The sequence below is a fragment of the Genypterus blacodes genome, unplaced genomic scaffold (assembly GCF_046128005.1).
Source record: "Genypterus blacodes isolate CSIRO-AG114 ecotype Tasmania unplaced genomic scaffold, CSIRO-AGI_Gbla_v1 ptg000083l_1, whole genome shotgun sequence".
Classification (NCBI taxonomy): domain Eukaryota; kingdom Metazoa; phylum Chordata; class Actinopteri; order Ophidiiformes; family Ophidiidae; genus Genypterus; species Genypterus blacodes.
In genome coordinates this window covers 136532-163711 of record NW_027466888.1, presented here as the reverse complement: position 1 = coordinate 163711, position 27180 = coordinate 136532, and the positions used below count along the sequence as shown (strand labels likewise).

At 41.9% G+C, this 27180-nt stretch overlaps 1 protein-coding gene across 1 annotated transcript; it reads right to left on the bottom strand.

The window, feature by feature from the left end:
* Positions 1-1402: 1402 nt before the first annotated feature.
* LOC143007129 (protein shisa-6-like) lies at positions 1403-18471 on the bottom strand. Its single transcript, XM_076158548.1, has 7 exons — positions 17945-18471; positions 17097-17257; positions 12654-12755; positions 5256-5318; positions 4519-4539; positions 3071-3174; positions 1403-2218 (listed from the first exon to the last, which is right to left on the bottom strand). The coding sequence occupies exons 1-7, from the start codon at positions 18469-18471 to the stop codon at positions 1403-1405; spliced, it is 1794 nt and encodes a 597-aa protein (XP_076014663.1).
* Positions 18472-27180: the final 8709 nt, after the last annotated feature.

Below are 27180 nucleotides of genomic sequence, written 5' to 3'. Positions count from 1 at the left end.
GATTGTGCTTTATAATACATAAACCTACTTTGAGATTAGAAATTGAACATCTATCAGTTTATGGTGGTGAGTAGGACAGGGTATATAAATAGTAAGTTTATTAATATATAATTATCATGTTATTACAGCCTCATCCTGGCCATCATCACCTGTGGTTGCATTAAAGTCATGGAGGAATCCAACCTTGTGTTTAAAAAAAAGGTGATAGATTTGTTGCCCCAATAAAGCGTGGACCAGACAGAATGAGTGTCTTTTTACAAAACAAAGGCCATTTAAGGCATCAGCCTATTGGATGATTAATCCGGACAGTAGAACGTTATCTGAACAATAGCCATCCCATATACAGGTTACACACACCTGATTTGAGGCCCTGGCTGAAGGCCAGTGTATGCAGTACAGTGTAGATCGTTGTTCCGGTCTCTCAAAGTAAGCTTGTGGACATTTTTGATTGAAATTTGTCGAAGCCATGAACTTCTGGTTGTTTTTGCAGGGGACCTCAGTCAAATGAAGTGAGATCACAACCATTCTACTGTAACGTATACCCACCCATCTCAGTGAGCATCCAAGCCACACAAGAGTCAGTGTTGTCAGATCTCAAGAAACAAACAAGCAACAAGGTCCATGAAAACAACTCCAAAGTAAGTGACCATGGAAAAGGACAGAGAAAGGAATTATTTTCTTGTTCTTGCTACATTAGAACTACTACTACTACTACTTCTATTATACTACTACTATTAATTCCATTCATTACTTTCAGAAAGGTTACACACAACCTAATGGCCAACCAAACTACTAAGTGAAGTAGCTGAATAAATTGAAACACAAATATCATTATGGCTCCTTTGTACCCTGGCATAAATATCCTTTTTCTTTTTCAATCACAGTATGTCCTGTTAGAATAATTAGAAAAAACAAATATACTGCTTCTACATTATGGCATTATTCCTTGTTATCACGTCTTTTTCCACTTTAAGATGTGTACATGTTACACAGACGCACGCACGCACGCACGCACGCACGCACGCACGCACGCACGCACGCACGCACGCACGCACGCACGCACGCACGCACGCACGCACGTATATGCTCTATGGTTCACTTTCCTGCTTTGTTTCCATATGACTTTGACTGCAGGTGGACAATAGCCATTAGGTAACTCTGGTTTAAGTCTCTTTCCCTCATGAGATGTGTTTTTGTACATGGTTCCTGACAAAATAATAAAATAATAAACTAAACTAAATGAAACTGCCAGTGAATCTGTAAATATCATCCAACAGAACAGTCTGATGGGTCCATGGGGTCAAAGGACACAACCCAATAGTGGAAACAAGGCCCACAATTAACAAACGTAAGCAGACTTTGCAACAATGACATTGCTTCTTCCTGGTTGACAGAGACTCCATTACACAGTCACTTCAGTCTTACTGCCTGTACGGTAGTGCTGTTGCTGTTGGTGGTGCTGTGGGATGTAGTGGAGCTGTTCCACAGTGTGGGTCCGTCTGGAGGCAAATGCCTGCCTCTTGGATGCTATCTGATTCATGGTTAAGGTGTGGGAATGTGTGGCTCCTCCTCCACCGCCATTGCTAGAGGGACTAGGATGGGAGTGCATTTTGGTTATTTTGTAGCAATCCATAAGAGGGGTGGTTGGTATGAACACATCTGTGTGTGAGATGGCGCGTGACTTTAATTTTTCACTACCAGGAAAGCCACCTGAGATGCCGCTGACTATGCCATGTTTGAGCGACATCATCAGCCTATCTGGTGAAAGCAAAGGGTCCTGGGAAAGGAGTCGATCTTGTGAGTACAGGCGATCATGTGAATAGAGACGTTCTTGAGAGTAATGGTGGTCTTTCAAGTAGAGGTAGTCCTGGGACAGTAGTCGGTCCTTGGAGTACAGCCGATCCTTGGAGTAGAGTCGTTCATGGGAGGTGTGACGGTCCTGTGGAAGAAGACGCTCTTGGGACCTGAGACGTTCAGCAGACAGCAGCTGTTCATCTGAGAGGATACGGGCTCCATACAGGGGCATGCCTTTGGGAGACAGGGTATAATCCTGGTGAGGGGCCCTATGCGGGGACAGGGCGCGGTCCTGTGACATGGCCCTCTGGACACGACGGGGCCTCTGCCTTTGCTGAGAAGGCTGCTGAGAGGACTGCGCCTGGAGAGGGGCCTGAGGGATGGCAGGCTGGGGGGCCTGGGGGTTCTGCAGCTTTTCTCGATGCTGTGGAAGAAGATAAATGAGGTGCATTTATTCACAGCTAAATGAATAAGATGCTTTGCCACCCACAACCACACACAGCACAAAGAGATGCATACTGTATATCTGTGTCACACTGACTGTCTGCACAGAATGTTCTTTTTTTATGGTGCCCTCCTGAGCAATGTGGCATAGCGTCCAAGAAGCATTGAAGTGATATAATGATGATTATGCAAAATATAATGATTTTCAAGCGACATTGATTTCTTTGTAAGTTGGGACGTTTTTGCCAATATTTGCCGTTGACATTTCCAGATCATTTGCCTTTGAATGGACCTGGACCCCTTTGCTATTCGTCATATTATAGCACAAACACAGGATTTGTCCTGTGAGAAGGCATAAGGCATAACAAATACAATTCTTTGAGGGTCAATGACATAGGAAAACACTTTTGCAGACAATGGTGATCAGAGTTAAAGGCTTTCCACATATTCCATGGAATGTGTTCCGTCAAGTAAGTGAATTTTGCATAGCATTTTGGACTACAGGCCAATATCTAACCTTCCCTTTCCCTCCAAGCTTCACTTCACCTGGAGGTAGATGGATTCCCATAGCTAGGAACTCATCCTATACACTTAAGGGCAGCAAGGTCAGTTTTTAATAATATCTGGCTGGGAGGTTAGGTATGATCACTTGGCCAATATTTGATCATTTAAGTTAGATTTATTGCCTTGATCAAAGTAGAATGGTAATTGTTAACATACTGAATAGTCTTATATATAATACAACACATTTCACTTTTTTGTAATGAATTGAAACCAGGGAACGATCAAATAAATGAAATAATAAATGAATTATGCCCACAGTTCTGCCCACCTGGTCTTGACCTGTTTTGAGAATGTGTAAGGGAAGAGTGCCTCTAGCTGCCAGGTCAGGTAGGTGACGTTTTCGAGTGTAGAAATCGTCTACTTCTTTATCTGCTGCAGACAGGCAAAGGGAAAGGGAGAAGGGGGGGGAGGAGGAGGGGGGAGATTTAGAGGATTGCAGAACATCACACACAATGCAAATAATACAATTTTCAAGCCATTTGTTAATTTTTCCCAGCCCGCGGAGGGGAATAGAGGGAAGTGCAGTCAGACCAGATTACATGGTAAACTCATACTGTAACATCTGGTATTCTACAGGCATCTCTGGGTGTGGGGACAAAGTTTCCAAAGGTCATGTGAAAGACTATAAGCACACAGGTCTAGACTAAGCCTCTTGTGTTTGTTTGTGGCACAGTTTTGAGACATTCTGCTCAAAAAACAAATGTCATGTCCTAAACAGGCACACACATTCAATAACTGTGCAAACTGTTAACAGTTAAACTCAAGGGAAACTGGGCTTGAAGTACTGTCCATGACACCAAGTGCCGTACAATCGCTTCTGACAGAGCCTGGCAGATGAAATCGTGCACCACTTGGAGGCATTACCTCAGCAGTAAGGAATAGTCACTTGTCACAAATCTCTGGTTCAGGTGGGCCCCCTAACACCAAATCCAATGGAGTCCGAACCTCCAGACCAAACATCAGGTCAGCAGGCGTGCACTGTCTCTCACTGACTCTCTGTCCCTCTCTTTTACACACAAACATCCACTGTCTATCACATTAACCACCTTTTTTGTTCGCATTGTCAAACAATCCATGTCACATCTCTTTGATCCATAATCATTCAGTTTTCCCCTGTCACTCTTCTTGTTTCAGATTCTCTTATCTTGTGAGCTGTGAGTCTGTCAGGCAGTGCAGAGCACCAGTATGGGTGCTGCTCCATCTTTCAGTGGACAGATAAAAACTGAATCTGCTGCAGAATAGAGAGTGGAGGAAAGAAGACAATCTAAAGGAGAAAAGGAAAGCTGAGACAAAGGGAAGGGTGATGTGATGGTGGCAGAGGACTGTCTGCCACACACAATTAATAAGGGACAAGCCACTCAGACATGCTGTTATTGTCCACTGCTGCAACGCAACACACACACACACACACACACACACACACACACACACACACACACACACAAGCTCAGTTTATCACAAGTATTTGTTAAAGTAACTATTTTAATACAGTTTTTGTATTGTAATGTTACAGTGTATTTACCTGGGTCAAAGGTTCCCCACATTTTCTTGCACTTAACCAATCAATGTTAAAAGAAATTGCCATAAGACTCATCAGCAAATGGTCTTTCAGGCAGAAAAGGACAGGATACACAAGACATGGGCTGGTGTGTGTTGTATGATACAATGAGTAACTGTGGAATGTAGTGAAAGTAAACACATGAATGCATGACTTACCATGTCTCAACGATCTGTGAGCTATTAAAAGCAAGAAAAGACATATTTTAGAAACATGTTGATGGTGGAAAAAAGATGAACCACACAATTTGATATTTAACAGGACTCATACAGTACATAGGTGGTAAGGTGGCTGAATCGCCAAATTTGCAGAGCTCCTCTGACAAAACTACATTCAATTCAGTAAGGAATAGTGGGAAGAAGTCGGTACATACTGCCTTGTCTTGTGCTCGTGTGGCACTCATTCAGGTTGTTCAAGGTTATACATTCATTTTTCAAAACGACACTATCTGAAATAATTGGGAAAAGGACTTCATATGCTGTCGGCCAAAAGACATGATAACCTCAGTAGAATATTAAGTTGATCCTCAGCCAATTGTACAGAATTTTGTGGAGAGAGACTGGAGCCCTATCTCCATTTATTCATACCAAGGAAAATGTTCTTGACTATGAGATGTGACACCTTTATTATCAAAAGCCTCATTCTCATTCATGACATCATTGCAACTCCAGTTCACTTGTACTCTACCTCAGGGTCTATGTATAAAGTTCAACAACAATAGTAGGGATAACTTTCCTCCCTTCTCTCTACGACAAATGATCTCCAAAATATCCTACACCCGTATGCACAATGTCATGTACAATGTCTGCTTCAATAAAAACAGATAGCAAAAAAAAAAAAAAAAGACTCATTCTCAATTCCGCCACCTTCATACTGGGTAATGCGCTTTTCTTACCATTCTTGGGCGTGCGTGTTGGGCTACCTGGAGCCACGTGGTTGTAGTTGGGTTGATGGGAACCTGCAATAGAAAGAAATAAAAGATTCCTTCACTTGGGTTGCGTTTCACAATTTGCGCTGCGTTATGACACAGGGATTATAATCACAGTATAATTATTTATATGCCGTCATAGAAAGAGCCATAATTGTCTCGCGGGCCAGAGGTTCCCCACCCCTGCTCTAGACAGTGTGGGATTTAAGCTCCACCTCCAACAACATTTTGTTTTTGGGGACCTTATTCTGCAGCTGCAACATTTTGCATAACTTGCCAGTAAGTAAAAACTGACAATCACATTCAATTAACAGCTCTAAGCACTTTCTCATGACTACAGCACTGAGTCAGTAGCAGTGAATTCAACAGCATTAACATGTGTGGCGGTTGAGAGAGCGAACACCACATGTTCATCATCAATTTGACGACAAGCAACATTTAATTGATGTGCACAATTTGCATCATTGTTGTAAACAAGCCCACCAGTTTAGGTGTTTTATGTTTTATTGGCATGTGAATTCCACAAAACAGCATCAAAATAGTCAAGTATTGGCAGATTAATGGATCAACTGATCATCTGGAACTGCTCCTGGGCCTGAAGAGGGATGAGAAAGAGGTCATCAATATGACATATAATGTAGTAAACTGCATCATGTTCATGTTACATAGTTACATTAAAAACAGAAACGGAAAACATTTTGACCGCTCAGTAAGAAAAACCGGCTCCTTATTAACCACAACAATAATTTCCATAAAACAGCTGTATTGTGTGGTGAGCAAGTGAGAACCCCGACACTACAAATACAAATACAGTATATCCTATTACATGTGAATTTAATAATCAAAACATTAAAGCTAAAACATACTTACTTACGTCCGTGTTTTGTTTTCCAAAATTTGTGAGGTATCCTGCTATGAAATCCCGTTAAAGTTCCATTGCGTTGTCGTTCATTCTAATGTGTTGTGGCTCGCTGCTTCTAATCTAAACTTTACATGATCAAAGCCACTGCTGTCTAATCACACAATGTGTTGGTCATATGTGATTGAAACCAACAGGTTCCCATCTAAATTTCAAAATTGTTTGTCTGTCAGATTTACTGGCTGAATTAACTTTATGACTCCATGACATCACTATGAACAACTGTGACCCTGTGTGAAAAGACAATACAGGGTTTGATTAAGTAGGGCTGCATTAAGTCTTTGTTATACTGTCTTTATTCAGACTGAGGTGAAAGAATAATGTGACTTTGATCTCCAGTCACAGTTCAATAATGATGTCCTAATAAGAAGACACAAGAACACTCATACCAACCCTTTCCATTTTGTAGGCTGTTGCAAAGGTGATTTCCTTTGAGAGAAGTGGGTGGACGAGTAGAGGAGGGTCCCTATATTGTAAGCAAGGATAAGCACAGATTTATCTGATGTCTTCTTAAAACAAAAGAAGTAACATCATCAAAACTGCCTTTATCCGTGCCTTTATAGACCAGCCCTCCAGAGAAACACACTTGAAGACGCCAGAAAGATAAAGATCAAGGCTTTTCATTTTAGTACACAAAAGCTGAGGTGCAACAGTTGCAGATTTGACGGGAATCAAACTGACAAGTGGACCGGGACAATATAGATGTCAGGCAGAACACAATGAAAAAAGTACAGCGTGGGCCAGCTACAAAAGATGAAGGTACACAACTGTTAAGTCATCCTAAGGTGGTTTCAGATTTCTCTGTAGTTGGAAATCAAGAATAGTGCAGAAAATGTGCGATGGATGAATGAAACTTATTTTACAATGTTTCCTTGTAGGCAACCCCGCACACAACGCACACAAGTACTCTTAACAAAGACACACACACACAGAGCTAAATATCAAAACTCAATCCTCAAAACTCAAGGTGTGGCTTAAAGATAGAGGTCACAGCTCTACAACGAACATTGTGCACCAGGTATAAGTCAGCACCAAACAATGACAAGATTTCACCTCAGATAATTCATATTAATTATCAGTGTAAGTGGTTAGAGGCTACTTTGACCATGAAAACTAATCCGTGTTCATGCACGTCTCTAAAGACTCTCCAGTTGGTCCAGAATGCAGATTATACCATTTTAGCTTTGCTGCACTGGCTTCCAGAAAAGGCCACAAAAGAATTTAAAGTCCTCTTGCTCACTTCTAAAGCTCTTAATGGTCAGGCTCCATCAAACCATAAAGGGCTCATGGTACCCCATTACCCCCCTAGAATGCTGGACTCCCAGGCTAAGTATTATCAAAACTTTACAAAGTTTGTAAACTTGATATAATAAGTATAACTGTACTAGAGAGATAACATTGAAGGTAGTCCTATTCCAGTTGATTCATAATCACACTGTGGAGCCATACCCTTCTGTGATTTCACATTATTATACATTACATACATACATACATTATATTATTATATTCTCTACCAGCCTCAGTCTATGGGAGGTTAGCAGGCTGGCTGGGGGCAAGTGAGAATAGCTCACTCAATCTGACACACCGCCTTTCCCAGCTTCTGACGGTTGTTGAAGGGGCCTTTGAGTAATAATACCTCAGACTTTTGTCTAGCACTCCGTCTGGAATGTACTTTGTTTGAATAACTGTAGCTTCAATAAGCACTAATTCAAGTGCTGTTCAATATGGAACGTTCACAGAACTTGTGCCATTAACAACAGGCAGGCAATTTGCAGCTTTGGTCAGAAAAGGCTGAGAACACCGAGCCATAATGTGGAATGTGGAGTCTGTGACAGCTAAGAGTAGACATGGCTATGTTTCCCCACTACAAAAGTTTTATCAGTTAGACAGAGCTTGTCTCAGCGTGTCATTTCTCTCACATCTAGTCTGATTTCCAGTTTAAAGACAGACGGCACGTTTTTGACAAGGTGTTGACTCCTCATCCCTCCAGCTTGTGTGTGCAGGCACGATGAACTGGACATCCAGAATACAGAATACAGAGATTTCCCTGGGTGGGTGAATACAGCAACCACAAGTCATGTGTCAACCTGTATATACTGTAACCAGGCTGCTGGACCGGCTTGTGGGACTGTTTGCAAAAGGAGGGTCCCTCTAAAGATGTGGCTAAAGCTGTGGGTGTGTCCATTACCTTTGTTTGCCCACATCACTTGCCCAGAGGATTGACTATAAGCTCTTACAAGTCTTTCAAAGAACAAGAAAGAACAGACTAACCCACAAACTGAAACACCCACTCGCTTTTCAAATTTTAACCTGCTGGAAATACATTTTGAGAAGAATCCTGCATCAATATTTGCAAAATAAAACTGAAAACTGATAAACCCATAGTTTTTGTCAGTTCCTCCAGGATTTCAGTTTTGTTTGCGATCATAATCACTTAATTTGCTAAGTTTTCAGATTTTTGCAGCAATTTCTTTCTTTGTGTCATTATGCATTACTATTTCAGACACAATATCAACATTTTTATCATCATCTAGGGTTAATGTTAACTAGTTTAGACAAACAAATGAAGAAGATCTATTGAAAAGGCAATGTTTACAAAAGTCAGCCAGATTTCAACACTCCAGTACAGCATGATAGTCAGCTTTTATTCATTAGTGTGAAGAAGTCCTCACATTACAAACAATGCAGAAATTATTTGCAATTATTATAATGAGAAGCCATTCTTTGCAGTGGGTAGCATCTTGCATACCTTTACCTACACTGACATCACCCTTATCAGCCATTGGCCCCAACTACTAATGACAAGGATTTTCTATCTCTATTCCTGTCACTTCACCTGTCTTTGCCTCTTTTCTTCTTCAGCTTTCTAATTTTTTTACCACTAAAACATTGAGGACCAGATGTACGTACATGAAAGACGACAAGAGACGAGAGAGTGTCACTCTGCGTTCACAATTAGAGTGAAATGAATGTCTAATTTACTTTACTTTTAGGTTGCAGCTAATTACGCAATGAATGTGCCTGTCGCTTACCAAGCAATGAGAGTTGAAAAGGCACAGATGAATGATGGAATCCGTCGAACACAAAGCCCTCAACAAGTTTGGAAAATAAATAAAAATCTAAACTCAGTGATGTTGAAATCAATGTGGTCAGACAATATCAGACAATTAAACCTCAGCTGGTAAAAACTGAATTAGTCATCAAATCCATGCAACTGGTGACACCAGAGGAACTACTGAGGACATTGCACAACACATTTGTAAATTCAACCCAATACGTAATTAACCAGACAAAATCCCCGCCCCCGTCCTGGCGATGACTCATGGTGCCGACATGCAAACTTGCGCTTTCTGGCCCTACAGAATGTGTCAAATCTGCATCTGGTCTGTCTTTCTCTTCCCTCCCGCACACCTTGCTTCCAGACAAATAGCTCCACTTGCTTTCAAAATGGCTACAACAGAGGAAATGATGATTAGAGTGCTGCCTCTCCTACTGCCATTTCTTCTCTGTGCGCTCACATCTCACATCACTGTAATTGACTGCTCGTGTATCTGGGAGTGCTACAGTTCCTCAGGATGCCCGAGAGTCTTGTTAGATATTGTTGTGCGGCTTGACAGTCACTTGAACTGAATGTATTTGTGCTACGAGGGGTCCACTAAATGACTAATTTCCTTACCACTCCTCACTTTTCCTACAAACTCTAAAGGATAAATCCTTCGGTTCAAATCTGGTTGGTTAAATGTTAAAAGTATGTTTTCATAATTTTTTGTTTGTTTGTCTTGTTTGTTAGCAAGATTATTCAAGAAATTGGTGGCCGTGATCCAGAGAAGAAAACTGGAATGTGTGTAAAATGTTTCTTTTTGTTTCTGTGATAAAGCAGAAGCACAAAATTAAACCCTGGCCATCAAGGAGAGAGGAAGAGAGAGAGAATACTGTGTGTGTGTGTGTGTGTGTGTGTGTGTGTGTGTGTGTGTGTGTGTGTGTGTGTATAAACAGTTTGTCTAATGGGCTAATGGAGAGAAGAAGCAGAGCATATTGCAGCAGGTAAGACAGATTTTTAAAGCTCCTCTTGGAGATTTTATTGGTTGGCAGACTTTTGTTTGGTATTACGTGTGAGTGTGAACTGTGGAGCAAATTGTGTATAATTCTGTTGGGAGCAGTAATTTTTAGGGTGTTAAGGTAGCCAGAGTGTGTGGAAGTTAATGATCAGACACACAGAGCTGTGCTGCTGCATTCACAGGGTTGTTTATGGGGAAATGTGATTTGGGATGTTCTGGATCTAGATAAACGTTTTTTAGTGACGGCAGTGCTCAAAGCCAAAGCTCAAATTAGTTAAATATGTGCTGAATAACCAAAGTTCAACCTCCACATCATCTATGAAGGGAAATGTGTGAAGTGATCAACCAGGTCCCTTAAATAGCTCAGAAATGCAGCTCATGAATTTGCCAAGCATATATAGACAGAGCACAACAGTATTAAAATGTCTGACAATGGCAGAACAACAAGGAAATGAACAGCCAGGTAAGAAGAAGAGGAGTAAGGCTGCATGGTGAAAGGGTAGGAAGGCAAAACAGATGAGGAGGTAGAAGAGGCCAAGGACGCGGGCATGTTCTCCATTAAATAAGCCACAACTGTGTCTCCAGGCTCATCAGCCGTCGTGTTGATTACAAACCATGATACAGCCTGTGGGCTTGTTGTGTTCAGTGGCTTCTGATTCATTCAGAGGGACAGCAGATGACTATCACAATCAGCTGAGACCTACTGGACTGAAACTCACAAAAGCTTTTTGAAAGAAAAGGACAAAGGAAAGCAAAACATTCACACTCTCACAGTGGGCGTGACCAGTGTGTCATTAACGGGTCTGAGAATGGATTAAATATACGTACCTGGGTTTGTCTTCAACCTCCTAACATAAACAGTGCTACAGCCACTAATTTGTGTGTTTATAGATGCAGTCAGACTACAAAAAAGGTACTATAGTAAGAAATCTGCGGTAGGAATAAAGAATCAATAACAGAGCAAACAAATATATAGAAATATCTCTGTTACAGCTGATTTTGTCCTTTTGTGAGTTTCAGTCCAGTAGGTCTCAGCTGATTGTGATAGTCATCTGCTGTCCCTCTGAATGAATCAGAAGCCACTGAACACAACAAGCCCACAGGCTGTGTCATGGTTTTAATCAACAAGGCGACTGATGAGCCTGGAGACACAGTTGTGCCCTTATTTTATGGAGAACGTGCCTGCGTCCTTGGCCTCTTCTACCTCCTCATCTGTTTTGCCTTCCTACCCTTTCACCATTACTCCTCTTCTTCTTACCCAGCTGTTCATTTCCTTGTTGTTCTGCCATGGTCAGACATTTTAATACTGTTGTGCTCTGTCTATATATGCTTGGCAAATGACGGTTCATGAGCTGCACTTACGAACTATTTTAGGGACCTGGTTGATCACTTCACACATTTCCCTTCATAGATGATGTGGAGGTTGAACTTAAGTTATTCAGCACATATTTAACTAATTTAAGCTTTGGCTTTGAGCACTGCCGTCACTAAAAACGTTTATCTAGATCCAGAACTTCCCAAATCACATTTCCTGAAAAACAACCCTGTGAATGCAGCAGCACAGCTCTGTTTGTCTGCTCATTAACTTCCACACACGACGGCCGTTTCCTCCAATGGGAGAACTTCTAAGCTTCTGAATGACACCTTGCTTGTACCATTTGGCCGATCCTGGACAGAGAAATGAGGCCGCTGAATGGATACAGGCGGTTTACCCGTGAAAATGAACTTAGTATAAGGTTTTGAGCTTTGTTTCTGTAATTATATGACTTATAAAACTAATTTTAGCCTTCCTGAATTTTTACACCACCAACTCACAGAAAATGACCACAATTTAGTACCAAATATGATCCACTTGGTCTGGATGGCTGAGATTCAGTACAGATTTAGACAGGAGCAATAGGAACACAAATAGTTTTGCATTGTTTCTACGAATCCTGTGGAAAGTTATTGATATAAAACAATAACTCTCTCTAAATGCATACACACACCGACTCTGATCTGTAGAACCAATCTGAATGGAAATAAATCACAAGAGCACGACCCACATGCCTGCATACTAATCACTGTTATAGCTATCGGTAAACATGGCTATGTGTATATGTGCGTGCGTGCGTGCGTGCGTGCGTGCGTGCGTGCGTGCGTGCGTGCGTGCGTGCGTGCGTGCGTGCGTGCGTGCGTGCGTGCGTGCGTGCGTGCGTGCGTGCGTGCGTGCGGCCGTTTGACACACAATGTCACTTCCTAACCACAAATGCAACAGTTCATGGGATCCTACAATATTTCATTCATTCATCATTTCATTCAGGGCATTATACAGCACAGTGTATGGTGATAAGAGAATTATTGCAGTCTCATGTGTGCAAAAGCAAAGCAAAGCAAAGAGTAATCTACCTTTCTGGTGGCCTCGACCCAATGTCACAAAGCCAGAAGAGATGAAGCTGTGAAGGTCTGTGCCTCCAGTGCTCCTCACACTGTCCTTTCCATAGTGGAGACCTGTTTTCACACACACACACACACACACACACACACACACACGCACACGCACACGCACATACACACAAGATCACAAATGAGTCGAACCATTCGTATCCACACATTTATTTATGACCTGTTTTCACACACACACACACAGACACACCCACACACACACACACACACACACACCACTTGGTTACCACTCTGGTTTATAGTGTTTCTGCTTTTGTTTTTTTTTCATTATTGTATCAAATGGGAAACCTTCATTCTCCCACTGCATGGGTGAAAACATGTGAACCAGCATGTAAACACATCATAATGACTGAACCACCCACATACCAATGCATTCAACTCAATCACACTTCTCCCAGTACTCCTTTCATAAGATGGAGAATGTTATGCAATAGCTGCTACTGTCGTTTTTCTGTCACACACACAATTCTGTGACATAAATGAACAATATTGTTGTCTTTTTGTCTCAAACTTTGAAAGTGAGAGATCCCTCTTCCACTTCCATTCCCATCTGATGAAGGTGAGACAGCATGAGGAGACTGCAAGGGGGAAGGCTACCGATTAGGAATTTATCGTCCTTGATACAAAGGAAATTGTGACTTTCACCTCAACAATGTGCCACGAAAACGAGTGGGCCGGAAGAAGTGGGTGCAGATGATTCATATGGTTGTAATAAAAACCCCTTAGAGGAAGAAACAAATATGATACCACAGCTTTTTAAATGCCATCTTAGCAAATACATGCCACCTTTCCTTGTATACTAAGGGCCAATAATGAGATCTAGGGCAGGAGACAATTACGTGTGTCTCTAAGATGCTGAGGTTGAACACAGGCTGCACTCAGGAGGAAGCTCCTATTAAACATGTTGATCCTGCCTGCATAGAAATGGTGTTTTTAACATGTGGGAGATGATTATCTGGTCAATGGGGAGCCGGCGAGGTCACTGTGGAGAGGTTACAGCTGCACTGTTTTAATTGAGGCGAGTTGCAAGAGAAGAGCGGTGTTATTATGTGCATGTGTTTGCGTGTGTGTGTGTGTGTGTGTGTGTGTGTGTGTGTGTGTGTGTGCTTATATGTGTGTGCTTATGTGTGTGTGTGTGTGTGCTTATGTGTGTTTGTGGGTGTGTTTGTGTGTGTGTGTTTGTAAGAGATGAGGCAAAGTGCTTGACTGAATATCATTACAAAAGTGCTATTGGCAAATTAGGGATATGAAATCATTTTCTTCTTATGTAGGCCACGTACACCTGCTTTAAAAACACCCAAAGGTCCTATCATCATGACCCGACCTCTAATTGTTCAGTAGAAGTTGACCTAGTTTACTCAGGAAGCAGCTTATCTCAAACGTTACTGCAGAGAACACAACCTCATAAGTAAACATTCAAATTACCAGTTTATTTTGCAAGTGGTGTATACTCTGCTTTCGAAAGTGTCCATAAAGGAAACCAAGCAAGCAAGTTTCCATAACAGCAGAGGTTGTTGTTATCTGCAAAGGGAGCTGTGGGTTAAACCGCATTACTTTGCAAAAGAAACTATTGTTTACTTGAACCAAATGGGCGCTCCTGTAAAGGTATCCAACTCTTCGTGTGTTTACACCCCAACCTAGAAGAGAATGGAAGCTCAACAACATTGCAGAATGTATGTGAATAGAAATACCTGCACTTGAACTGTTATTAGATTGTGCTGTATGGACCATTTTTGCTTTGGGTTCCATCTTTTGAGTTTGTAATATATTTCAAAAATGCAGGGATGAGTTTGTTGGGGCACCAGGATTACACAGTACTTTACCATCATACAAGTGCAAAAGTATAATATAAGGATGTTCTTCTCTTATCCTTCTGAAAGCGTCTGGGCATCACTGTGTACAGGATCAAACAGTAAAGGGTAGGAAGGAATTATTTTTTCTCTTAAAGTAATTCTAAAGTGTTTTTTAACACCGCAATGATCCCTGGTGTGCTTGGCTTGGCCTCATACCAAATCCCACACAGGTGTCTTGTGGTCTCCAAGATAGAAAACTAACAACAATATATGAATCGTGCAAATGCAAATGCAGCATTTTCAGGTCACGACGTGCTCAGTTTCAGAATCTCTGCAAAATGAAAATACGTGAATACCTGTAATGAAACAGATTAATTTACTAACCCCCTATACTTCATCTGGGTATTTAAGTCCTGCCTCATTTGTGTTTGATTATTGATTAATTAAGATCAAGAGAAAAGGGGGGTATGTTCGAGGACATTGGCTATTTCAGACAAGACACAGAAGACAGTGTTTCTCTGCTTCATGAATAGGGAATTTGTCATGTATGTAAGTGCACAGTTTGATCGGCCAGTGGCAGTACTTTGGACTCAGCTACCACAGCGACCGCTTGCTATCAGTTCCCTGTCTGTATGACTCCATAGAAAGATTTTCTTTAGGTTATTTTTTGGCATCACTCCATTTTTCACTCTGCTGCCTTGTATCCTGTGTGGAATATGTGTGAATAGCGCTATCCTGCAGTGCATACTGGCTATGTGTCCGCAAGTAAAATATACCCGGCCAAGCAGAGAAACTGATAAAGGTCCCTGTATGGACGCTGCTGCCTGCCTTAGTTAACCTATTACAATAAAACTGATACAGGGATTTGACCAAGGTTTAGTTCAACAAATGGCGATGGGCATGTTGCACATATGTGTTGTCACATATACATCTGCATTTTAACATATAGGAAGCATCAGTCTGTGCTGTGAAGTTCCTGCTTCCCCTTCACACCTTCTTGTCATTTTCTTTCACAGTCTCTACCTCCTTTGTGGTTCTCATGCCTCATTGCTTTCCATTTGTCTCCATTTTAAGACCTGTTTCGCCTTAGAACCTCTTGACTAACCTCCTCTGTTTTTCTTCAGAGCAGCCCTATATATTTACAGACTTATGATCCCTGTCTGTTTCCTTATCTTAGAGGTGAATTATGTTGGGTTGATTGGTTGTTTGTTTGTGCCTGGATGTGAGCTGCATCTGATTCACCCACAGAGCAACTCAAACCCTTTTCACACATAGATAGTGTGATATTTATTGACATAACTTTTCAGGCATCGCTGGTGAGTTTCAGTCTTCACACATGCAAGTATGTGCTCGATAATTCCACCTTGGGTTGCCTGGGAGGGTGAGCTCGGACTCCAACTTGATGTGGAACGGGGGGAGGAAGTTGTAGGTAGACTACATGCTGTCTCATCTCACACTCATTCAGTTAGATCTTATACAAAGTGTCCATTTCTCGAAAGTGAGTATTTGAAAGGTACCCAGAGGTAGACGACAAATGTGATAGATGTTTGAACCCACATTGTCTTCTGCCCACGGTTACACAATCACAGGTCTAGTTACTTTAATATGTCTACCACATTGGTTACGTATTTCACAACACTGCCCATTTATTGGCATTTTTGGATAACAAGGAATTATCCGTTTTACATCCTTACTTGCCAGCCATCCTCTCCTCTTACAATAGGCATACCCCTTTGTCTCACAATGGCAGAAAGACACCATTTGTGAGAAGACACACTGTTACATTTTTTTCTTCTTTCTTTTCTTTTCTCTTTTCTTCCCTTCCCTTCCCTTGTTTTACTTTCCTTTTTTGTCTTTTTCTGTAGCTTGTTGTGTCAATGATCTGTTCTGTGGCTGCTCTTCCCTCTCCCTGGGTGTGTGTTTGTGTGTGGGGGGGAGGGGGTGCCTTTCTCACGTGTATTACTAATTATCAATGTTTTTTCCCCAAAATGTATTATAACCGCATGCTCATTGTTATGACTTCAGATGCTTTCTTCAATTATACAACAGTATCTCCTACAGTTCCAGACAGCTGGCGATCTATTTTCCGCTTTCCGCTTCAGTCCACTTTGCATAATTTGCAGTCATTCTTGAAATAAAAATTAACAACAACACTCCAATTCTTATGCCAAAGCAAGGCAACCTGTCACTGATTCAAATATGTAATCAGGGTAGTCTTGTGATTAGTTTGCTCACTCCACATGAATGTGTCCCATGTGGGCATTATCCCTGTATTATTACTTGCTCTTGGGGTGGGATGAAGCCTGGACAGAATATACCACTGCATGTGGGAATGGGGCTAAAGAGGCCATCACGTCCACCCTGTCAGAGATGGCAGGACAGCATTACCTCACCAACCTGCCTCTCTAGATGTTAACTTTTAGAGAAATTATGCTGAAAGTGTGAAGTAGGTGGCAGCAATATCTATGTGGTGTGGATGTCAGAAGACAATTTTGCACAAGGAATAAAAATGAAGTACCAAACGCTTTAACATTAAACATTCATTAGTGTAAAACGATAGGAATTTAAGTAGCTGAGAGGAAAGAGTTCTTACCATGGTTGGATTTGGAGGAGTGCACAGGTGTGTAGTGATTCTTGGATGAGGTTCTGACTGGTGGGTTGTCTTTGGGTGAACCGTTCATTGCTGAAAAGTTCTCACATTCATAATGTGATATGGGTATGGGCCCCTGCTGCCTCAGGATATCTGCCAGAGCCCTGAGAAGGAAAAAAGAAGAAGAACAAACCTTTTAATGAGGTACCGTTGACATTTCTCCCATCATCTCTCTCAGTGCAGTGGTGAAGCCACATCCATTAGTACATCACAAGCATACAAATATACAAATGTATCACTCTCAAATCTCTTTTTTGAGTTTAATTGGGTTAAATTTGAAACTTTTTCAGATCTAATCAGGTGCATATGGAAGGTTGAAGTCCTCATGGGGAGGGGTGGAAGTGAAGTCAAACAGCAAACAGACAAATGTATCAGGAAAATTACTTGTATTTAAATTAAGGATAGTTGTTCCAAGTCTGATGTGCTTCTCTTGACCTTGTTTATGAATAAAACATCTGTTAGATTCAAAGTTAAGAGGCAACAACATCAAATATAAATGTGGATCATTGGGCCATCTACAAGTAACTCCCCTCCCCCCACACACACACACAAACACAAACACACACACACACACACACACACACACACATCTTGGTACCCAGAAGATGAATCTAGTAAAATTCTTTAAGCTCTTATTTCCCTGAAACAGATTGTCAAACTGATTTTCTTCCCATTTCTCACAGAAAAGAAAATGCATGAATATTTTAAGATGTGCTGTGACGTCAAAAACTATTAAATTCAGCACCACCGGTATTCTGACAAACACCCCCACGTAAACATCTCCATCTTACCTGTGTATATTCATTTCCTGAGGCGGCTCGGTGGCTTTGTCATACGCAACTTTGACCGACACTCCCAGCACTATGATGAAGGCTATGATCCCACAGGTGATGTAGACCGCCGTGTTGGTCTGATCCATGCTCGGATCGTACGTTTCGCCGGTCGGCACCGGAGACGGGGCAGCGGTCTGAAACCACACCGGCGTCTGGTAGTTCTTGCAGGCTTTCTGATCCAGTCGGTCTTTCTTATACTCGCAGCAGAAGCGCAGGTAGCACGTCCCGCAGCAGTACCGGTGATCCGTGTTGTTGCATTCAAACATCTTGTCGTACTGGCCGCTCACGTCGTAGTAGCCTCGGCAAGTGTCATGGTTGCTCACGGGCAGCGGCGGCGTTGTCCTCGGCTCCGCGACGACCGTGGGGACCGCAGTGGTTTTGAGGATCTTCCTCAGCGCCGACTTCGGCTTCTTACCGGCCGTAGTCGCGCTCAAAACGCTAAGCGGGTCCGAGTATATCAGCAGCAACAAAAGATGACTTATCATGGTGCAGCGAGCTCTTCAAGTTACCGATGTGATGTTTGTCAGACACTTCAACCCCCCGGTTCATTAAGCATGCAACGGGCTCAGTCTTGCGTAAGCTTTGACATCGATTCCTGCCCTGTTCGCTTTGGCGCCTCTGTCATGCTAAATACGAGGGGATAGGCAGCGACATTTCTTGGTTCTTATGATGCGATGGACAAACCAAAGTCCACTGCAGCAGGTCGGGGGTGTTCGTGACCGGAGAACAGCGGATCCGGACCGGGTAGGGGGGGAGATAATTGATGCCGGGTTCTGTGTTCCTCTCCTGCGGTTCGGAGGCGTAAGGAAGCCCCCTTTGGTGTATGTCGCTGTCCAAGGTGCTGATTCTGGAGAAGCCGCTTCACGTTGAGTTTCTGCTGCCTCCAAAGGAAAGGAAAACAAGCCAAAGTGACTCATTAGGTATTATCCTCACGTCAAAAGGGGGTGACTGCGGTTACAGAGATTAATCATGGAGGGAATAATAATTCTATTCACGGTGTCAGCTCTGAGGAATTGTTCAACGAGCACCACGATTTTGTGCCATCCTTATTTAATAAACGTGACAGCTAAGCACCACAAATATGTCATTAAGGCTCCCAGCACAATGTGATATGTGTCATGTGTTCGTGTTAAGCTCCCCTCCTTAGTATTGCGGGGCTGAGATGGAATGTGAATCATGAGAGTCATAAATATTTTGCAGTCATAGCAGTTGAAAATGTAGGATTTTCAAGAGAGAGAATTAATGGAGCTAGATTGTCATTGCGCTGTCATATTTAAAAGAGTGGTAAAGACAGCCTACCTCTGATACCCAGTGGGGAGTTGTTCTCTGCCTGCATGGGTCTCCAAAACTGAGGAGAATATTAGTGCTGTGAATCTCTCTCTCTCTCTCTCTCCCTCTCTCTCTCCCTCTCCCTCTCCCTCTCTCTCTCTCTCTCTCTCTCTCTCTTACATCACTTCAGTGCTGGCGTCAGAAGTCGGCCAAGTATTAGTAAATAGCAAAACCCCCCACCTCCTCTTTAAAAACCAGCCTCGTTTTAAGTCTTAATGCTTCTAAATTAAATGGATGCACAGACCTCTGTCAGCAGAACATGGACGCTGCTTCTGTCTATAGCAACTACTTCTTCCCATTCCAGTTGTTTCTCAACATTTTCATTGTTATTTGCAGCCACACCTTCACAGTTTCTTGACCTTTTACACACACAACCATCATCATCTTTCAATTGCATGCAAGAAAACAATCATTGTTTTCAGGATTAAGCTGTAATTGCCATTGCATTCTCAGGTAATATTCCGTCATTCAGTCAGATAGAAGTAAATCATATTGGTCTGCAGCCAAGCCCATGGCACCTAGGGGATTACGCAGAACTGATAGGGCTAAATTACCACTGAAGTGTGTTTCAACACTGCTGCACTAAAATGAACCAAGCTCCTACACACTCCTACACACCGCTCTGTGCTTGTTACAAATCCCTTTTCTTCATCAGCCATCTTCAGTAAAGCCATTCAGTTACCAGTCACATACAATTGGAAATGATGACTATGCAGGCATTATGTCCACCTAAACAAGTCCAAACAAGGAATTTCAATAATTTCACACGCATATAATCAACCGTGGTATTGAAATTAGCTTGGTGAACAATTATTGTGATGCGAAAATGCGTTCATATAGTTGGCACAATCCAATAGTTGAGGACTCCGTGAGAGCAGTTGGAGCTGTATAACGAGAATGGGGGCATAGGAGAACTACAGACATATTTCAGGAATACCTTTCTCTTATATATATATAATTATGCAGTGAAAATTTGATCAGATGTCAATTCTATGCATAATAAGGGGTCCAAACACAAGTGCTGGGAACCCTCTTGGGATTGCTCTGAATTTTGTTTTTATACAGTTTGAAACAATCGGATCTTGAAAAACTAACCAAACTCAAAAGGTACATTTTAAAATAAATAAAAAAAAATTTTAAAACGTATCCCACAATCTGTACACTGGTCAGCCTGATGGTGGCGCAGTAATAAACTGTTTTACATTTTGCCGATAACTTTTGAACCCTAAGTAATACCAAAACCAATATTTCACCTCCTACATGCATCAACCCTTTTTCAGCATTCCCACAATAGTCATTGGTCAAATCTAAACACATTCATGAACCCTGCCATTTTCAAATTAGGGCTATACTTAAAATTGGACAGGGTTTAAATTAAGTTCATTTAGTGCAGTCCATGTAGTGTTTAGGGTTAGACCTGCATTCAATCCTGTGGTGTTTATCTCTGAACTATATTGATTTATTACAGCTTTACTCTCACTACTCTGGAGCAGGGTTTATATTAAAAGTTGCCAGAATCCACCCTCATCAGCACCGCCTGTAAAAACTTGCTAGAGCAGGAAGAAGTGCCAGAGGAGGTCCCACAACTTAGGTGTGTCACATTATGAAGGTATAGCATGGCAGCTAGTAAGGAACAGTAAGGGGGGGAAACACGGGCATCCTCCCCCCTATCATAAGTACTAAAATGTTCTAATTAACTTCAAACTTCAATTATGAACCTCTTCTGAATGGCTTTTATGACAGGTTGGAGGTGTCTGACAGGTTGGAATTTGCCCTTCAGGAGAGCAAACCTACCTACCAAGTACTTGAAATAAAATCTTGTTGTGTGTAGAATGAGTACAGGTTGAACAAACAGAGAGACGGAGAGAAAAGAGAGAGTGGGATTATGAGTGTAGCTGGATCTCGTGCTGACAACGCCGCTGATTGGGCAGCAGAGAAGCAGTTGCTTAGTAACCACGTTTTACAATGTCATCCATACTTGTCATAATGAAAAATTTAAACTCTTCACTACTAAACCATTCTCTGGAACTTGAATATGAGATATAGATGAGCTCGTAGACGTATGGATGGAACTAAGAAGCCCCAGTGCCATATGAAAGCAGAGAAGAGAGGAAACATAGAGGAAACATAGACCTTGGTACATCTCCAAATTCATGACACCCATTATTACATCTCCAAATGCATAAATAGCCTGAAGATGCTCTGTAACCAAGTGAAACCCATAGACAGAAGGTAATGTTGTTGCCCCAGCCCTCGGCATCTGTGTGCTGTGGTTTGTGACCAACTGTTCTTCTAATGTCTCAGATCCATTTCTGTTCCCTACAATAAACAGGATTGAGGACGCATCCTTTCAAGACGCTGCACTCACAATCATGACCGCATCGCCTGTATCATTACTGTTATTGTTTTTCACAGTGATCTGGATTTAGTTTGTGTTATTTTTGAGATCGGGTATTCTATTCTATTCTACAATCAAGACACCACCCTTATATTTATTCATATAATATATAGGAATCAGAAGTTTATGTGAAAATCATCTGGGGGAAGAATACGGACAGGCATGAGATCATTGTATAGAATTAAATGTATATTCGTTTGAACTATCTACACATAGTGTTAGATCTATAGCTATAGGGAACCTCTTAGCTGTGTGCCCCAGGGAAAAGAGCCTTATATTACACTCAGATGGAGTTAAATATAAGGGGGAGACGTAATAGTGGACAGGGCAACGATGCACGGCCCTTCTCAGCAGATCATTGTTCTGGACGCGTCTCCTGAAAATGATCCTTCATACTCTACATGTTCTTCTGCCTTTACTATAATCCATTTGCTTTCTAATATAACAGAAACATTTCCATCAAGTGTAACTATGATTATGATGATGAAATTTCATATAGGATTTCTGATACTCCTTGGCCCACAGCAGATTTTCTTCCATTACATGTATCATGCTATCGCCTCCCAGTCTTTCTAAGAAGGTGAAACATTTACACATTCTTATATAGAGTCTTTTCTGTGGAGTACTCTGACCCCAAATCAAACTGATGTGTAATGTATTACAATCGCTACATCATTTTCTAAGTGTTAAAACATTGTTGTCGATATCCTCTAGCTTTGAGATAGTTGCCAGGTTCCCTCTCAGGATGAATTGTAATGTCAAGTCAGGGGTAATTCACCATTCGCCAGCCTGCTGTCATCACTTCCCCATAACTATCTTCGCGGCTGGCATGCTAATAAATTCACAGCCAAACTTGCAACTGACTGTGGGGATGTTTGATTTCAGCTCCGAGGGCCGGCGGCTGCGTTGTTGAGTGAATGAATATTTACTGTAATGCTGGTTTGTAGACCTAATGGGTGGGAGTTGGTGGTGTCATAGAGGATGGGACTCTCATAGAGGATTTGGAACTTTCAAAATGTGATGATTAACGGGCAATTAGGAGAAAAGTCACCTGGAGAAATCGTATGCCGTGTTCAGAATCTAAAAAAGATCAAATGCTGTGGAGTCACGATGTGGGAAGACAGAACGGCGTTCAGTTATCACCTCAATTAAAACCACAATTAAGCACAACATTTAAAAATAAAACATAATAGATAGTACCCCTGACTGTCTAATGGAGGCTTGTGAGGGACATGGACATGTCACTCCCAATATGTCCAAACAAGATCTTGTTCAAATAAAGTTCATGGATCAGTTTTTAGATTGCAATAATAATAAATTATTGTAAAAAAATATTGAGTTTTCTTTTTTATTCTTGATGTTTTTCCAATTTTGCATAGGTGAGTCATTACATGTAGGTTAGGTGAATTGAATGAATTCGTGATCGGATGTCTTTACCTTTCTTTATGCGTCATCACAATGATGGACTTGTGAGCTGTCCAGATGAAGCCCCGCCTCTCTCCCGATGAACATAAGGAGAAGCTCCATCCCCTGCATAAGTGTGTATAAAGAATAGATATAGCAAAAACTGAAAACAAGCACTTTATCCTGCAACAACTATGAAACGGTCCATGAAAAGTATTCTGGGCTCTGGCGAACGCAGAGACACATCAAAATTTCACGAGCATCAATCAGGATTACATGCATTGTCTTTCAGGACAGCGACATGAACAACATATTAGAGACTTCAGAAACCATCTGACAGAACAAGGAGTCCCACTGGAGCTGATACTGTACATATTTGTTAGCCACAGAGAACCTAAACGTTCTCCCACAACTTCTGGGATGACATTTAAAACACAGTTAACCATTGATGTGCCATTATTAATACATTTTGTGGTCTCGCAAGCTTTTACGAGCATAAGTACAGTGCTATACATTCATCAACTGCCGTCGCTCATTAGCTGCAAGAGTGAACACACACACACACACAGAGAGAGAGAGAGAAGTCACCTACCAGAGTGCTGCACAACCAAAGTAGTGATGGGAGACGCAGTGAGCCCCCACAAATCATATCAATGCCTCCCAGAGGATGACTTTTCCAGCTGCCTGTTTTCCTCTTCACTGGTGCATTAAACTGTGTGTGTGTGTGTGTGTGTGTGTGTGTGTGTGTGTGTGTGTGTGTGTGTACACACCACACACCATTGTCCCTCTTAAATATAAATGTGTAAAAGTGGGTCTGGGGCTTTTCTCCAGCATAAAGGGGAAATGAAAGAGAGCATCGAACTTGCCCTTCCTGCAATGTGTGAATCTGTATAAAGTCTGCTGAGTTCCCAAACTCGTGGTCCACAGACCCAAAGCGTCCTTGATTCTCCAGCGGTTTTTTTTCTGGAGCCACCCATTGGAGTACAGCAGCAAGGTGTCCCAGATGTCCTCTCACATGAGTCATCCTGCGCCAACAATATACGTATGTTTTGTTTTAAAATTCTTATATTTACGTTACTTTGGATAAATGCATTTTCCATATTTAGGGAGAGGGGGCATGCAGGCAGACATTCTCTCTCTGCCTGATCTCTGTCAACAGTCATCATCATCATACTAACCTGCAGGGTCACATTTGTATAACAATGACGACCAGAGGAATCGCCCCTTGTTGTTTGTTTGTTTGTTTGTTTGTCTGCTTCAATAGACGCTCAGCTTTGACCAATCTAAGCCCTGAACTCAGAGTCATTTAGAGACCGGGACAAATTGCTCGGTCTATTTTCTGCTGTCTGGAGTGGAACAAGAATTAAATCCTGCTGAATTCTGCCATGCATTCTCTCACCACCGTGTCTTTCTCTTACAATCCCCTCAAACCTCCCTTCTCGCTATTATCTCATGCTTCCATCTGTCCACATCCCTTTCTTGTCTCTCAACCCTCCCCTCCCTTATAGAATTACTCAGAATCGCAGGTGCTTTCCATTTGGAATGTAGAATGTTGTCGTGCTCTGTCAAAGCTTTTGGTTCTTGATAAATTCTTGCATTTAGCTGTGGCTTTCTATCTTCTACAACTGGAGCTATTTTCAAGACAAGGTACCTTTCTTGTAGCTTACCTACAAGTAGTGGTGTAACAAGGCCAAACGCTTGACAAGCAAGGTCAACTATGAGCACTGTGTGTGTGTGTGTGTGTGTGTGTGTGTGTGTGTGTGTGTGTGTGTGTGTGTGTGTGTGTGTGTGTGTGTGTGTGTGTGTGTAAACTGTTGCCAAACTCTCAAACACCAGCATCCATCACTCTTCCTTGTCACCTCACTTAGCTTTATTGGGAATTTAGTGCAAACACACACATTTGTCACAATTGTTTTTTTTTACCTTGATAATGAAATTGCATATAAAATCTCTCTCTCTCTCTCTCTCTCTCTCTCTCTCTCTCTCTCTCTCTCTCTCTGGCCGATAATCAAACCCACACCTGCCTGTTTGACCCTTTCAACAGCAAGCCCCATGAGAAATTCAACACACACCCACACACACACACACACACACACACACACACACACACACACACACACACACACACACACACACACACACACACACACACACGCCTTCCTGGGCATAAATTAGTGTTGATGCTCATGTTGGAGCAGCGCACAGCACAGCAGTGCTGAGAGCATAAACACACTCACTAACACATTGGCGAAAAAAAACATAGAGAGACTCATCACGAGTCCTGCAACCCAATTTTATCAGTATGCTGGCTTATTGTTGCCAGGCAATATCAAATCAATGGAATGACGAGTCCTGTCTGCATTCATCTAGGTAATCGCAGCTGAAGACTCGCTGTCACACACTCCCAAAATGTTTGTTTGTGCAGCATCATCCATGATTTTATTTTCAGGGGGCAAATTAAAGGACAAGCTTAGTTAATTGTGTGTGGGAATGCTTTGCTACATAGGATGTTAAGGGTGATGGTCTGCTTTCTTTCCTTATCCGGTCCACACCGATACAGACCCACACACCAGAGCGTAGAGTCACAGCGCAGAACATCCATGATCAAAAGAAACAATTGTATCCTAAAATAAGCCCACCTCACACCTTAGCGTCTCTCTCATCCCCTCTTTTTCAAATGGGAACACATGAAAACACACCAGCACATGCAGCAAACATGTGACCGTGTGTGTATATGTGTGTGATTTTGTGCTTTTTTTTATCATTTATTCTTTCCATTCTTTCTCCAGTTATTTATGTTTTAAATGCCATTCTTTAATAATAGTCGGTTACTTTGATGACCCCTTTTTTCTGAAACTTGGTCTGTTACCAATCTAGAAATATGCAGGTAATATGTCAACAAAATATTACACAAAAAAGTGTCTGGAATCTTGGTGGAATCGTTTATCATTTGTCCTTGCACAGTGCAAATTAAATTAAGTGCAGTGCAAATTAAAATAAAGGCCCACCCAAACCTTTAATCTCAACTCGGATCATCACATCCATCGAAAATAACATATCAAGTCAAGTCAAGTTTATTTATATAGCCCAATATCACATAAAAGAAATGTCTCAAAGGGCTTTACAGACCAACACAACATCAGGAAAATTCCCACCCAGCCCAAAGCTCTCAAGGAAGACGAGGAAAAACTCCCGAGAAAACCCAAAAGGATAAGGTAAAAAATGAAGTTAGATAAAGGAAAGGGCCATACTTACGAGCGAAAAAAATATTAACGCTGATCGCTGCTACCGTTGCTACTGCTGATCAACGCCGCTCCGTAAAAGCTCGAGAAGGCGTTCAGGAAGTTGATAAAATGTTCTCCTTTTTTTTCTGGAGGCTTTCTTTTAGCTCTCTGACAAGCTGGCGATGGCTCCACTGACGATTAAGACTAGACTGACTGATTTTTAATGCTAGACTGACTGACTGACTGACTAACTGATTTTACAGATTTAAACTTTAAACTTTAATCACTCGTCCGTGACGTACGTCTGATCAGCAGAGAGTCCGGAAGTGTCAATCGATATCATTTAAATCCCATGGCTTTGTTTTATGAGTTTTAATACATTTTTAATATCTATATTTAACCATCAATATTTATGGGAAAATACAATTTCAGATAGAAAAACCTTTTATTATTAAGAATGACCCTGTGGTACCTTCACGGCCCAACGTTGAGTTTAAGTCCCCCGTTTTGAGGTCGTCGGTTCATTATGGTCGGAAATGCCCTTTCAAAATATCGGCGGCGTATTCTAACAAAGAGATGGCTGCGGTGGAGTAGGATCAACCAGAGAGAAAGAAAAGGAGGAGAGCAAAGCAGGTAAGGTGAGCAATCAATGATCACGTGTGTGGCGCTTGTGTTTACCTCACAGGCAAAATTAGGCGAGATGGCGGGCTCCCACTTCCTCCTTAAATTAAGAAGGAAGCTCCATGAATGACTGCATTTAGGAGCTAAATGCAGTCATTCATGGAGCTAGGCGCCTCCCTGTGGCCGGCCCATGGCCAATTTGCGCTTCATTGCCGCTT